Genomic DNA, 14,608 nt, shown 5'->3' with positions numbered 1-14,608 from the left:
GGCAGATGAGATGATCGGAACACTTGCTTCTGGTTTTTTATCTATGAATTTGTGAATTGTTACATGAGGAGGCAGCAGACCTACAGCTGGATACTGTTATAACAGAGTGCCTTGTAAACACACACGCTCCGTTTACACTGAGTATTTTTAACTGGTTTTTTTCCTCCCCTTTCTTTCAACAGATAGACAAGACATTTCAGAATTCTGTTTTAAGAAAAAAATATATCCGGTCACGTGTTGTCAGACTGAGGTATGTAAAATTACAGCCAGGAAATCCAGGAGAAGATGTAATGGGGTGTTTATCCTGCCCCAACATCCTGTTCCAGCTATGACTATCCTGCTGAATAGCCAGTTGTGGGGCCCCCCAATCCTACGGTGATTGCTGTTGCCTGCTAACCCTTGCTCCAGTGGGGCTCCTTGCTGGTGCAGGGGTCTGGCCACACAGAGCTCATTGCAGGACTGTGGCTGTAGGCAGTACAGAGAACAGTCTGTCTAGCTGATAGTCCACCATTACTATGCCTGGAGTTTCCAAGCGTACGATCTGAGTTGCTGGAGGAATTGGAGGGGTAATGCTTACATCTCTGGAAGTCGATCCTGAAAGCGCAGTTCATGATGGTCTTTTGACCTTCGGTTAAACAAGGCAGGAATGTAATCTGCTAACCACTAAACCTCATTTGAATTGGTTGGTTGTGGCCTGTAGATGACGGAGAAGATTGGTGAAATTTATGTACACCAAAACTAGATGCATTGTTTTGCTGGGATCTGCAGTAGGCACTAGCTCATACTGCAAGCACACCACTGAGCTGTCCAAAACTGAAAGGGAGAGAGTCAATTCCTTCATTATAATGTAGAATTTTATTTTTCATTTTCAGTTCTCTCTTTAAAGTGTACTATAAGGATTAGATGCCTGGGCAGTCACAATATTACACTCACTCACATGTACTAAACCCTCAAGACAAACCAAAGCTACTTCATGATCGTATTGGTGTGGGTGGGTCCCTCCTTATATCTCCAGTCTTTATCATCCTGCCTCAGGCCTCGATCCAGGAGACCGCATCAGTGGTTTGAACTCTAGTACTTGTTTATGTGTTTAGCCTGGAGGTTCTTTGGAACAGGGCAGTCGTTTGTAATTTGGCCAGGAAGTGCCATGCCTCTCTGTGGTGCACTATAAATCATACCAGTGCTCATGACTTACTGAAACAGGCGACATGTCCCCTGTCTCAAAGTGTTTGGCTCTGGATCTTTTAATTTACATTTCCTGGAGCGTGAGATGGAGCTGATAAGAACATAACATAAGAATGGCCATACTGTGTCAGACCAAAGGTCCATCCAGCCCAGTATCCTGTCTACCGACAGTGGCCAATGCCAGGTGCCCCAGAGGGGGTGAACTTAACAGATAATGATCAAGTGATCTCTCTCCTGCCATCCATCTCCACTCTCTGACAAACAGAGCCTAGGGACACCATTCCTTACCCATCCTGGCTAAGAGCCATTAATGGACTTAACCTCCATGAATTTATCCAGTTCTCTTTTAAATCCTGTTATAGTCCTAGCCTTCACAACCTCCTCAGGCAAGGAGTTCCACAGGTTGACTGTGCGCTGAGTGAAGAAGAACTTCCTTTTATTTGTTTTAAACCTGCTACCCATTAATTTAATTTGGTGGCCCCTAGTTCTTATGGGAACAAGTAAATAACTTTTCCTTATTCACTTTCTCCACACCATTCATGATTTTATATACCTCTATCATATCCCCCCTTAGTCTCCTCTTTTCCAAGCTAAAAAATCCTAGCCTCTTTAATCTCTCCTCATATGGGACCCGTTAATGCCAGTATATCTTTTTTGAGATGAGGGGACCACATCTGTATGCAGTATTCAAGATGTGGGCATACAATGGATTTATATAAGGGCAATAAGATATTCTACGTCTTATTCTCTATCCCTTTTCTAATGATTCCTAACATCCTGTTTGCTTTTTTGGCTGCTGCTGCACACTGCGTGGACGTCTTCAGAGAACTATCCACAATGACTCCAAGATCTTTCTCCTGATTAGTTGTGGCTAAATTAGCCCCCATCATATTGTATGTATAGTTGGGGTTATTTTTTCCAATGTGCATTACTTTACATTTATCCACATTAAATTTCATATGCCATTTTGTTGCCCAATCACTTAGTTTTATGAGATCTTTTTGAAGTTCTTCACAGTCTGCTTTGATCTTAACTATCTTGAGCAGTTTAGTATCGTCTGCAACCTTTGCCACCTCACTGTTTACCCCTTTCTCCAGATCATTTATGAATAAGTTGAATAGGACTGGTCCTAGGACTGACCCTTGGGGAATACCACTAGTTACCCTTCTCCATTCTGAAAATTTACCATTTATTCCTACCCTTTGTTCCCTGTCTTTTAACCAGTTCTCAATCCATGAAAGGATCTTCCCTCTTATCCTATGACAACTTAATTTACGAAAGAGCCTTTGGTGAGGGACCTTGTCAAAGGCTTTCTGGAAATCTAAGTACACTGTGTCCACTGGATCCCCCTTGCCCACATGTTTGTTGACCCCCTCAAAGAACTCCAGTAGATTAGTAAGAAACTATGGTTTCCCTTTTCAGAAACCATGTTGACTTTTGCACAACAATTTATGTTGTTCTATGTGTCTGACAATTTTATTCTTTACTATTGTTTCAACTAATTTGCCCAGTACTGACGTTAGACTTACCAGTCTGTAATTGCCCGGATCACCTCTAGAGACTAATGGTACCCATCTCAGTGATTGGAGAGGTGTGCCTGCAAGAATTTACCATAATTTCTGTGTGGTTCAGCACAGGAAGTAGGGGTGGGGAAGGAAGAGGAAAAACGCAGTGTGACACGTGTGATAAGATAATCACTTGATGATAATAATAACCTTGAGGCTGATGCTAAACAAAACAGCTTGCTGGAAAGGACATTTATAGCTACAGGATCTAGATTGTGGCAGGGACCATGTGACTGTAAAATGCCTGGTGCCTTTTGAGTGGTTACTGTAGTATAAAGTAATGGGTCTCTCCATTGCCCAGCACCAGCAGATAACAGGAAAACCCAATTCTGGTTTTGAGAAGTGTTCTACTTGCTGCAGATTGTCATTGTGAGGCTGATTCAGTGAATTCTGTATAAGCCGTTTGAATCATGTTTTTTTTTTAATGTATTTCCCTTTTCTGTCTATTATTTATTTATATTAAAGTAGCACCTCGAAGCCCTAGTCTTGGACCAGGACCCCATTGTGCTGGGCACTGTGATGGCCAAGATGTCACAGAATTATGAGAAGCTCTCTCTTTTCCAATCAGCTTCTCCTTGCAGTCTGAGTCATCCAGTGATACTAAAACACAAAGCTTGTGTATCACAATTCATGCACAGCATCCAATGTGAAGTAACTGATGTCACCAACTGTGGGTTGCGTCATCACTTAATGAATTGGGAAGGAAGAAGAGGCTGAGTGGAAAGGAGAGAGTCTCTTGACACACCCTCTCTTTTTAATTGGTCAGCAGTCATGGGAAAGTATATACACAAAGAGATTGGTCAGCAGTCATGGGAAAGTATATACACAAAAAGCATGTAAGAATATAAGAGTTACCATACTGGATTAGACCTATGAGTTAGGTAGTTCAATACTCTGCCTCTAGCAATGGCTAGTAACTGATGCTGCTGAGAAAGTCATAAATAAATAATGATAATGAACAAATTCAGTCCTTGTATAACTTTCCTACTTTCAATGGAGTCTATACCTGGGATCCTTTGCTGTGAATTTAGCCTTCACCGTCGTTCATATGTGGAGGAGTTTCTTCCTAATCCTCTCAAGTGATGAGTTTATACCCTGGGGAATAAGTTTTGAGTACCTTACTCAGTGAGCTAGTTTCCACACTAACAAAGATCATGTACATATCAGTTCAAAATTATCCTATTCATTCTCAAATATAGCCACAGTATTAGTCTGGCAGAACACTGACGTTATTAAAGTTACATTACATGTCTAAATGTTGGCTGGATTAAACCTGTGGTTCTTTAGCATTAACTCTTGCCTTTTCCCAGTCTTAAAAAGACCACTGCAATAGTCATTGCAAGTTACAGAGGTGTCTGTATGTGGAACCAGTTATCCACCCGTTCTTCTTAATGATACGGTTCTGTTGTTAAAAGCACCTTATGGGGAGTTGGGGGGAACTTTTCAGTTGTAACTAAAGTGGACCCTTGATTTGTTGGAGAGTTTCAGTGATTACTATGTGGTTTCTGCAGTCCTACACCGCTCCAGGGTTCCCAGGCAGAGACACTGAACTCAGCCTTATCTCCATCCAAGTCTGGGGTGGCAGAATGGTTTTAGTCAGCCCCTCTCCTTCTGCACAAGGTTTCCCCTTTGCTAAGGCCTGTAGATTTGTTTATTTGTGAGTTACTGGGGCCTGGACTTTCAAAGCTGGGTGCCTAAAGTTAGCCCCCTAATACCATATATAGGCTGCTGGCACCTACACTAATTGTCTGATGTTTTCAGAATTGCTGAGTCTCCACCCATTGAAATCAAGGAGAGCTGCAGGTGACCAGGTTATTTGGGTGCCCAATACAGAATGACTGACCCGTCTCTAGGCACCCAGGGTTGGGAATTTTGGCCTGGCTGCCCATTCATAAGAAGGGCTGCTTCTCCCTGGGTGTAGCTTTCTTGCATAAATCTGTTTAGTCACAATGTCCTGGCACCTGCTCAGATTTTTCAGCACTTCCCTCTCTCTTTACACAACCTATGGCAATCTACATAATCCCTTAAATTAATTTGAAATCACTGTAGGATCTAATGAAAAACCAGGATGTGTAGGAAGAGAGAAGCAGATAAGTCACTTACCTGTGTCTTGTTGGTTTGCAGCCCTGACATTGGCGGAGTGATGGCACAGGTTGTGCTCACGTTCCTTTTCTCCGCCACTGATAACAAAGCAGCATTCCTGGGAAAAGTCGATAGTGTCCTACAGAAGAAACTGAATAAATATTCTGGGCCTGTGCGAATAGATCTTGCATCTTCTACAATCTCAGGTAAGTGTCTCATGGCTCTGTTTTGCTCTTGGTTTGTTCTTTGTGCATTGCCTCTCTTTGTATAAGGCACATTATTTTGCATTGTAAATGTGAGTTGTTTCCTTTGTATATCTTTTCTCAGAGGAACTCTGGGTGAAAGTCATCTCTGTGCCTAGGGCTAGAATAAAGCCTGTGTGCCCTTAAGCCTTCTTATTAGTGCTTAAGGGGGCCTTCAGTGGGCCATATGCTTTGTGCTGGCCTTTTCTGCACAGGGAGGATGAATTTCACCCCTAGGGCAATGCTGGTAGCTGTGGGAATGGACAGCCCTCGTTGGTACTGCTGAACTGCAGCCGGCAGCAAAACAAATAAGCACACTCCTTGGCTTCCAGGGCGCTTTGCTTCTTCCCTTAACCTTACAAACGTGACACTGTGAGAGCATCTGAAAACACATTCCAGCTCTGTCGCCATGCATGGGTCAGGCTCTAAAACATCCTTCCTGACCTCCTTTCTGGGGTTGGTTTGTTTTGTTTTGTTTTGTTTTTTGGTGAGTTTCCCGTCATTCCCTCATCAAACCCAGTGAATGTTTCCACTTATTTTAAAAGTTTCAGCACTGTCATTTTGGTACGGTAAAAGTTACAGAACTGTCACTTTAAGGATCAGTTCCCTCTGTGTGCTGCTGCCCAGTTAGGAAACTTTCATGCAGATTTACGGCCTTTGTTTTGCATATGAATAGGCGAGCTTCACTTAGTCTCTCTTCCTTTGGAGGTGGGAGTTGGTTTAGACTATCCAAGGGTAAATAGCTGGACAGAAAGAAGTAAACACCTGCACCTTCCAGCACTGCAAGCTTTCTTCTTGCTCCACTTCTAAGTCACGCAATCCTCCCTGAGATGATATAATACGCTCCTGGGCGTTGTAGTGCCCTGTTTTCCCGTAACAGTGTATTTAGACTATCTGTTGCAGATAAGTGCAGGCCAGAGGGATATGTTGAAATTTCAAGATCAGTGCTGATAGTGCAGGAGCATTTGGTCAGACTCCGTGTTTGCTGGATCCAGGGTTTCTCCCAGTCACAGATGACAGCAAGCTGCCTCTCCTTCCTTCTCTCAGCTCTTGTAATGGATGGGCTGCCTTGCAGGAATGGAGTAAGACCTAAATGTGAGCTGGCTCATGCAAAGTGTTTCCTCAGGAACGAGCCATTTGTAACCTGTGATGTGGAGAAGTGGAGACTCCACTGGTTAAAAATCAGACCGATCACCCCCCTGCCAGTGAGCTTTGTAGCAAAAGTTCTGCTTTGTATTATTATTTATTATTATTCATATTCCAGCAATGCCTACAGATCCCATTCAGTGATCAGGGCTCCATTGTGCTAAAACGTGTATAAACAAAAAAAACTAAAGTCCCTGACCCAGAAAACTCACCATTTGGGATTTCAACCATATGCAGCCGGTGAACAATGCGACAGATGGTGGTGGAAGGGAATGAGGCGGACTAGGTAACAGAGAGAGAGATTTGCATAAATTAGAAGTCTCAGTGGTCTCCGCAGTTGTGGGAGGCTGCCAGCCTATCTGACGGCAGGGAGGAGTCATTTGCAGGTTTAAGGCAGAGGTACGTTCTAAGGAGGGATTTTAGACGAGCACAAGGTGCTGGCTTTGTGAGTTTTGTTAGCGACTTCTCACACTTCAGGAGCTGCAGAGGGGAAAGCACAGTGGTTGCCTGATTAGCTGCGTATAATCAGAATCTAGTAAATGATGGGAATTAGATAAAATGATGCAAAAGCTTTGTTTTTCTAATCGACAGATGCATCATGGCCAGGACTGTTAAGATACTATAATTGCTTGCAGTAACTCACTAGTTAAATGGAATCAGATTGTTCATTAAATACTCTATTACAGTAAGATGATGTCTCAGAATAGGTTTTATCAAGTTATCTGATTACTTATAGGATGAGAAGTACTGCGGCTAATCTTTGTGTTGCTTTTTCTTGTCTACCCTGATCTGAATGTGAAACAATGATGACAGCATAGTTCTAGTACTCCATACAATGTGCAGTTTACATATGTGATGCAAAGACAATGTAAACATAAAACAATGCCCTGCTCTTTCTGGGAAAGAATAATAAGAGTTTCCATTTGGGATCCACGCCTCGGCAAATAAATAGATTTTAAGCAGTTCTAACAATCCTTTAGAGTGACAGATGGACTTATCCGAGCCTTCCAGACCTGAGTATCCCTGTGCTTTGGAGGGAGCTAGGTGATTTGGAATGTTTGCACCCAGATCCAAATGTTTTATGTTTCGGCATTATCCCTGCAACAGGCAGAAGTGAAACCCTTCAACTGAATGTTGGGGTGTCTGGAAGTCCCGAGGAGGATCTCAGGTTTGCAGTTCAGGCCTAACTATTTCAAACAACATGTAACACAAAGTGCCCTATCCAGCATCAACCTTTAGAACAAAAAGGACAAGTAAATTCTGAGGGCACCAAGCTTTTGCCCCGGTTATGAGGTATCCTTACCAACTTCTGCCTCATTCCATCTTATTTCTTGTGGCCCTTACAAAACATAAGGGTATTCCTACGCATATTCTTAATGGCTGCTTAAAGCCATCATAGACCCTTTCACTGTATGTCATTTACCAAAGCCTGTGGGTTTGTGCCATAATATGTAAAAAAGCATCACTAACTGGCTGAGCCCTTATTGAAAATCCAGGTCAGGTACTCATTTGCATGGCACACTAGGAGGTTCCAATAGGGAGAATGAGTAAACCTTCCTCCTAGTATCTAATCAACTTGTTGTTAAACACTATGTCTCAACTTGTACTTGGTTCAAAACTAGTGATGCTGGGGAGCAGCTGGAACAAAGTGCCCGTGAGTCTGGTGCCCCATCGGTGATCCTGCAGCCGTGATCAAGGGCAGCTTTGCAAAGCTGGGGTGAAAATTCACCAGCTCGGGCACAACATTTGGTTTGCCCTCCCATACCAGAGTGGTGGAGACAGATCTGTTGGGAAGACTGACAGTATTGAGCTAGTCTGTTGACAACAAAAACACCTTGCACCAAGTCAGCCAGGAAATAGGAATTTTGCAAAGCTGAAAAAAGGGACAAATACAGCAGGTGTCTATGTTTTTTCTCATCATTACACACTGGAAAGGAAATAGTATTGACAGAGAGATCTGCAGAAACACATTAGATTTGGTAGATAATATACTGAAGATACTGCAGTTATACTTAATAATTTGTAATTGTATTTAATATTTCTGCAGCAGAAAGATAATGGTGTCTTTGTACACCAAACACAGTAGAAAATACAGAGATGTCTGGAATCTCTCATCTGCTTCTGTGAGCTCCTGGGAGATATTCCAAAGCTTCCTGTCTCTTCTCAATATTATGCCTGCTTCTGCAGGTGCAGCTGGAAGCCAGTCAAGCCCGTATTCTTTTGTGGGCTCCAGGTAGGCTGCAGTAGCTCATAGTACAAGTTCTCCTGGAAGAGAAAGTAGGTCCCATTTTCACCAGAAAAGTCCCATTTTCACCAGATAACAATAAGGCAGCAGGAGGGGAAGATAGTAATGATAGGTGCCTTAGAAACACCTGAGGTAATAGATTCATTCTCCTACTGACAATTGGTGTGGAGAGGGATGTGAATCATGGCTCAATTTCTTCTTCCTTTGCAGAACTGGTACCAGAGGAGAAGGCGTACATGGCCTAATTTCTTTCCCTTCCTCCCACCCTTTCTCAATCAGGAGGATTAGAAGGGGAAGCAATTCACAGCCTGATCCCTTCCCCGCTCCAGCAAGGGGACCAAAAAGGAAGGCAATAACCAACCCATTTCCCTCCTCTCTGCCAGCTCGCAGGCCTTGCCAAGTGCAAAGCTGGTTATTTGCTTCTGTCTGAAAAAAAAAAACTAGTTGGAAGATCGTTGGCGCCACACCAAAGTAAGCAGAACGTATTCTCATCTGTCCCAGAGCCAGAGGTTTTGACCATGAACAACATGGGTCACAAATTGGTTTCATATAAGAAGACATCTATTATTATTTTTATTTATTTATCTACCACCCAAAACTTGCTAGATGCTTTACAAGCACAGAGACCAGCATCTAGGAGGTAGATGTTCTCACTTGTCCTGATTGGACCCTCCTTTGTTACCATGCAGATGAGTATCTGACCTGGATTTTTCCTGAATGCTTAATTGGGTTATGTCTCAAATAGTGTATTTGGCAGCCTGCATATTTCCACTTGGATACAAGTGACAACAACCTGGAGGAGAAAAGTAGAACATACATTCCCACTCTGAAAAAGCACATGGCGCTATCAAGACCTGCTGCTCACATGCCCTTGATCTGGCATTGCTGATATGTTTCAGCATTGACCCCTGCACTGTTTAGAAAGGCTGGGTGGGCTGGAGCGTAGGAGACTGAACAGAGGCAAATTTCTGTTAACATTTTATTCTGTAAGGATTTGCTGCATGGTTAAGGTGCTGCGCTGGAACTCAGGAAATCAGTTGGGCAAGTCACTTAGGTACATTGACACTGCAATACAAGACCTGCGGCACAGCCGTGGCTAGCCTTGCTCAGCTGGCTCAAGCTTGCGTTGCTTGGGCGATGGGGCTACAAGTCACTGTGTAGATGTGTGGGCTCGGTCTGAAGCCCAGGTGATGGGGATGGGTCTCAGAGCCCAGGCTCCAGCCCTAGCCCAAATGCCTAGGCTGCTATTTTTAGCCCCGCAGCCCAAGGCGATTGACCCAGGCTCTGAGACTTGGTGCCCCAGGTTGTTTTTACTGCAGTGCAGACATACCCTAAAGCTCTCTGTGTGCTTCCTGTCTCTGCCCTTTGTCTGTCTTGACTATTTACTTTGTAAGCTCATTGGGATTACATGTTTGTGCAGTGCCTGGCACAATGGGGTCTTTAGATGCTACTGTAATAATAATAATTGCCTGTTGGTTGCAGTCAGTGGTGGTCATAGAGCCTAAACTGGTGGTTAGTTTACCACACTGAATACCTATGCTCAAGTGGCCAGTCTCCCAGAGCAGTCTGAGTCCACACCAGAGTCTAGAGAAGTACAGGGCTCCGCTTGCCACTCTGCTTTCTCCCTGTGCCCTCCCTTCATAAACGTGACGGACTGCTCTGGAAGCATGTTGTAGTAGCCAGGCAAGGTACTAACAAACTTCAACAGGACTTTTATTTTTTACAGTGGAAACCTCTTTTCCAAGCTGCTGCTGCACCCTCAGTAGCTCTCCCTCAGCCTCTTCAACTCCTCCCCCCTCCTTCCTGTTTCCTGTCCTTTCAGACTCCCAGCAGCCAGTGCTCCCAATTCTAATAATTACAAGCAACGTCTAAACACCACACGTGTCTCATTTACTGATACTTTCACTTTGTCAATCAGACACGATGCCAGGAGATTCCATGTCTTGAATTACAGATTCACTGAGAGGAAAACACAATAGCTTGTATGACATGGATGGCAAATAGTACTTACGACCCAAATGGGAGACCAACGCTTAGGTCCTAAAGTGATAGGCGTTTTAGACACACAGACAGATAGACGTATAAGAAAAACATGGGACAAAAATTGCACAAAGGATAAGTCAACTTTGAAATAATTCAAGGAACTTTTATTTAACCATAATTAAAGTTTCTACAGCCTCAATTTCAGATATACTTGACAAGAGTATATCTGATGTACACTCTTTTCATTAATAGCCAGTGAAATAACACCCCATACTGGGTCAGACAAATGGTCCATCTAGCCCACTATTCTGGCTTCTGACAGTGGCCAATGCCAGACGCTTCAAAAGAAATGAATATTACAGGGCAATCATCAAGTGATCTATCCCCCTGTCATCCAGTCCCAGCATCTGGCAGTCAGAGGCTTAGGGACATCCAGAACATGGGGTCGCATCCCTGACCATCTGTGCTAATAGGTATTGATGGACCTATCCTCCAGGAACTTATCTAAATACTTTTTTTGAACCCAGTTATAATTTTGGCCTTCACAATATCCCCTGGCAATGAGTTCCACAGGTTGACTGTGTGTTGTGTAAAGAAGTACTTCCTTTTGTTTGTTTTAAACCTGCTGCCTATTCATTTCATTGCATGCCTCTGCTTCTTGTGTTACATGAAGGGGTAAATAACACTTCCCTATTCACTTTCTCCACACCATTCATGATTTTATAGACTTCTGTCATACCTCCCCTTACTCATCTCTTTTCCAACCTGAACAGTTCCAGTCTTTTTAATCTCTCCTTATATGGAAGAGGTTCCATACCCCTCATCATTTTTGTTGCCCTTCTCTGTACCTTTCCATTTCTAATATATTTTCTGAGAGGGGGCAAACAACTGCACGCAGTCTTCAAGGTGTGGGAGTACCATGGATTTATATAGTGGCATTATGATATTTACTGTCTTATTATCTATCCCTTTCCTAATGGTTCCTAACATTTGTATTAGCTTTTTTTGACTGCTGCTGTGCATTGAGCCAATGTTTTCAGAGAACTATCCACAGTGATTCTAAGATCTCTTTCTTGAGTGGTAACAGCCAATTTATATCCCATCATTTTGTACGTATAGTTGGGATTATGTTTTACAATGTGCATTACTTTGCATTAGTAACATTGAGTTCCAGCTGCCATTTTGTTGCCCAGTCACCCAGTTTTGTGTGATCCCTTTGTAGCTCTTCGCAGTCTGCCTGGGACTTAACTATCTTGAGTAGTTTTGTATCATCTGCAAATTTTGCCCCCTCACTTTTTCTAGATCATTTATGATTATGTTGAACAGCACTGGTCCCAGTACAGATCCTTGGGGGACCCTGCTATTTACCTCTCTCCATTGTGCAAACTGACCATTTACTCCTGCCCTTTGTTTCTTGTCTTTTAACCAATTACCAATCCATGAGAGTACCTTCCCTCTTATCCCATGACTGCTTACTTTGCTTAATATTCTTTGGTGAGGGACCATGCGAAAGGCTTTCTGAAAGTCCAAGTACATTATATCCACTGGATCACTCTTGTCCACATGCTTGTTGACCCCCTCAAAGAATTCTAATAGATTGGTGAGGCATGATTTCCCTTTACAAAAGCCATGTTGACTCTTCCCCAGCAAATCGTGTTCATTTATGTGTCTGATAATTCTGTTCTTTACTATAGTTTCAACCAATTTGCCTGGTACTGAAGTTAGACTTACCGGCCTGTAACTCCCAGGATTGCTTCTGGAGTTGTTGTTTTTTTAAATTGATGTCACATTAGCTATCCTCCAGTCATCGGGTACAGAATTTGAGTTCCTTCAGAACTCTCAGATGAATACCATCTAGTCCTGGTGATGTATCACTATTTAATTTATCAACTTGTTCCAAACACATCCCAGTCTGGAACAGATGCAATTATAAACTACTTATTATGGGTGGTTTAATGATTAATAGATATTTCCAATAAATAGTTAATTCATTGTTATAGAGTCTATTAGGTCAATAGATTGCTTATAACTATAACACCTTCTGATGTGCTTCTAACAATCTGTAACACGTGATACTCATGTAACATGCTTGTGAAATCTAGAAATCATTTAGTAACCCTTTATAAACCTTTCACACATGGAAGCTTAATATAAATTGTGACCGATAAATCTGAGTTAAAATAGGGACAGTCTTCCTAAATAGAAAGTTGAGAGGGACAGGATTACAATTTTGTTGACAGAAAAAATCATAGGTCTGTGTGCAACTCCCACTGACATCGGTAGGGGAGTGAACGGGGCACCCAGAGAGGAAAAGCAGTGATATTTTGTCTTAACTTTCACACCATCCTCTGCCTGCCTCAGCCCTGCTCAGTGCAAGTGGGGCATGTGTGAGAATTATATCATCTGCAGATAAAGTCCCTCGGGCAATTGTCACAAAATTGCTCAACTTTCAGGAGGAAATTAAAATTCAAACATAGTCAGCAGAATCAGAAGTGTGTTTTCAGGAGAGAGTTTACCGTGTATATTCCATAAGTATGCAGTGGGATGAATTTATCCCAGCTTTGTCCAGAGTCCCTGCCCACCCCCAGGAAGCTGGTCTCTGTGTTTTCTGGTACACTCCTAGAACACCACAGTAATGAGAGACCCCAACTTTCAACTATCCATGATACTTCCATGTACCTTTATTAATGTAGCTCCTGAGCAAGTCTCAATCTTTACTGTATTCATTCTCACAACCACCTGTGAGGGAGGGCAGTGCTGTTATCCCCATTGGGCAGATGGGGAACTGGGGCACAGAGAGACTAACAGGGGAACTTGCCCAAGTCCGTAGTGGAGCAAGGACTGGAACCCTAGTCTTCTGAGTGCCATGTCTACACTACCACTTATGCTGGTAAAATGTATGTCACTCAGGGGTGTGGAAAAACGTTTTGTTGATGTAGTTTTATTATGTTGACGGGAGAGCTCTCTCCCATTGGCGTAGAGCGGCTACACAAGCGATCTTACAGTGGTGCAACTGCATCAGTACAGCTGTGTTGCTGTAAGTTCACTCGTTTAGACGTGGCCCCAGGCTAGCACCCTCACTACTGGCCCATCCTTCCTCCCTTCTGATTTGCTGAGAAGAAAACAAGAGATGGGACTGATTTCTGAAGCATTGGTGAGAGATTGTTGAGCCTCAACATGTGTCTGGATGGAACTGAAGTACAAAAGCAGTGCACCTGCAGAAAGAAACAACCAGACGCTATTCAACGTGTATGCAAAAGCTGGCTGGAAGATACATTAATAGACTGAATAATATTTAACTGTGTGATGGGGTGAACTCACACCGCACTGGATGGGGAAGGGTTAACTCCTCACTGTGGGCAGAGGAAGCCACACCCCCACATCCCTACTGGGCATGCTCGAGCTGTAGCAGCAGTATAAGAGGGAGCAGCCTGGCTGGGCTTACTGCCTGAAGCTCCTTGCCAGCTCCTGTCCAGGAACCACTGGGGCCCTGGACCACAGAAGCGAGAGGTGCTGAGACCCACACAGATGCCCAGCTACCTATGGACACCCCAGGGAGGTCAGAACTACAGGGAGTTGCACCAGCCGAAGAACCATTGTCCTGAGTGTTGCGGATGGATCCCTGCTGACCCAGTGACAGACACACTCGCCACTGCCAAGGCCCTGGGCTGGGACTCAGTGGAGCAGGGATGGCCCAGATCCCCCTACTTGGCCACCACGCCCCTGCTTGACCATACAGCCCCGCTCAGAGGGCAACTTTAGTGACTCCGGCCGCTGGGCCGTACAACCCCGCCCAGAGAGCGACTTTATTGACTCTGGCCGGTAGGCCATATAGCTGCGCCCAGAAGGTGGCTCCGGCTGTTAGGCTATACAGCCCTGCCCGGAGGGCAACTTTATTGACTCTAGCCAGTAGGCCATGCAGCCATGCCCGGAGGGGTATCTCTGTCGACTCTGGCCACTAGACCTGGCTGCTGGTGAACCCAGAGTATCATTAATGACTCTGGCTGCTAGGCCTTACTGCCCTGTAGACCCAGGGTATCTCTGTTGACTTTGGCCATTGGGCCTTACTGCCTTGCAAACCCCGAGATACCCCTATGGACTCTGGCAGCTAGGCCTTACTGCCCAGCAGAGAAGGGCTGCCCTCCCCCCCGCCGCCCGGA

General features: G+C 44.0%; 1 protein-coding gene across 1 annotated transcript in view; it reads left to right on the top strand.

The window, feature by feature from the left end:
• LOC141986068 (transmembrane protease serine 11C-like) overlaps positions 1-14,608 on the top strand; it is a 61,580-nt gene that overhangs the window by 31,733 nt on the left and 15,239 nt on the right. Inside the window, exons 4-5 of the mRNA XM_074950228.1 lie at positions 183-250; positions 4,875-5,038. Coding sequence (XP_074806329.1) covers positions 183-250; positions 4,875-5,038 — 232 coding nt within the window. The remainder of the gene's footprint in view (positions 1-182; positions 251-4,874; positions 5,039-14,608) is intronic.

The sequence above is a fragment of the Natator depressus genome, chromosome 4 (genome assembly GCF_965152275.1).
Source record: "Natator depressus isolate rNatDep1 chromosome 4, rNatDep2.hap1, whole genome shotgun sequence".
In the NCBI taxonomy this organism is placed as follows: Eukaryota; Metazoa; Chordata; order Testudines; family Cheloniidae; genus Natator; species Natator depressus.
This window is presented reverse-complemented; position numbering and strand designations above follow the sequence as displayed.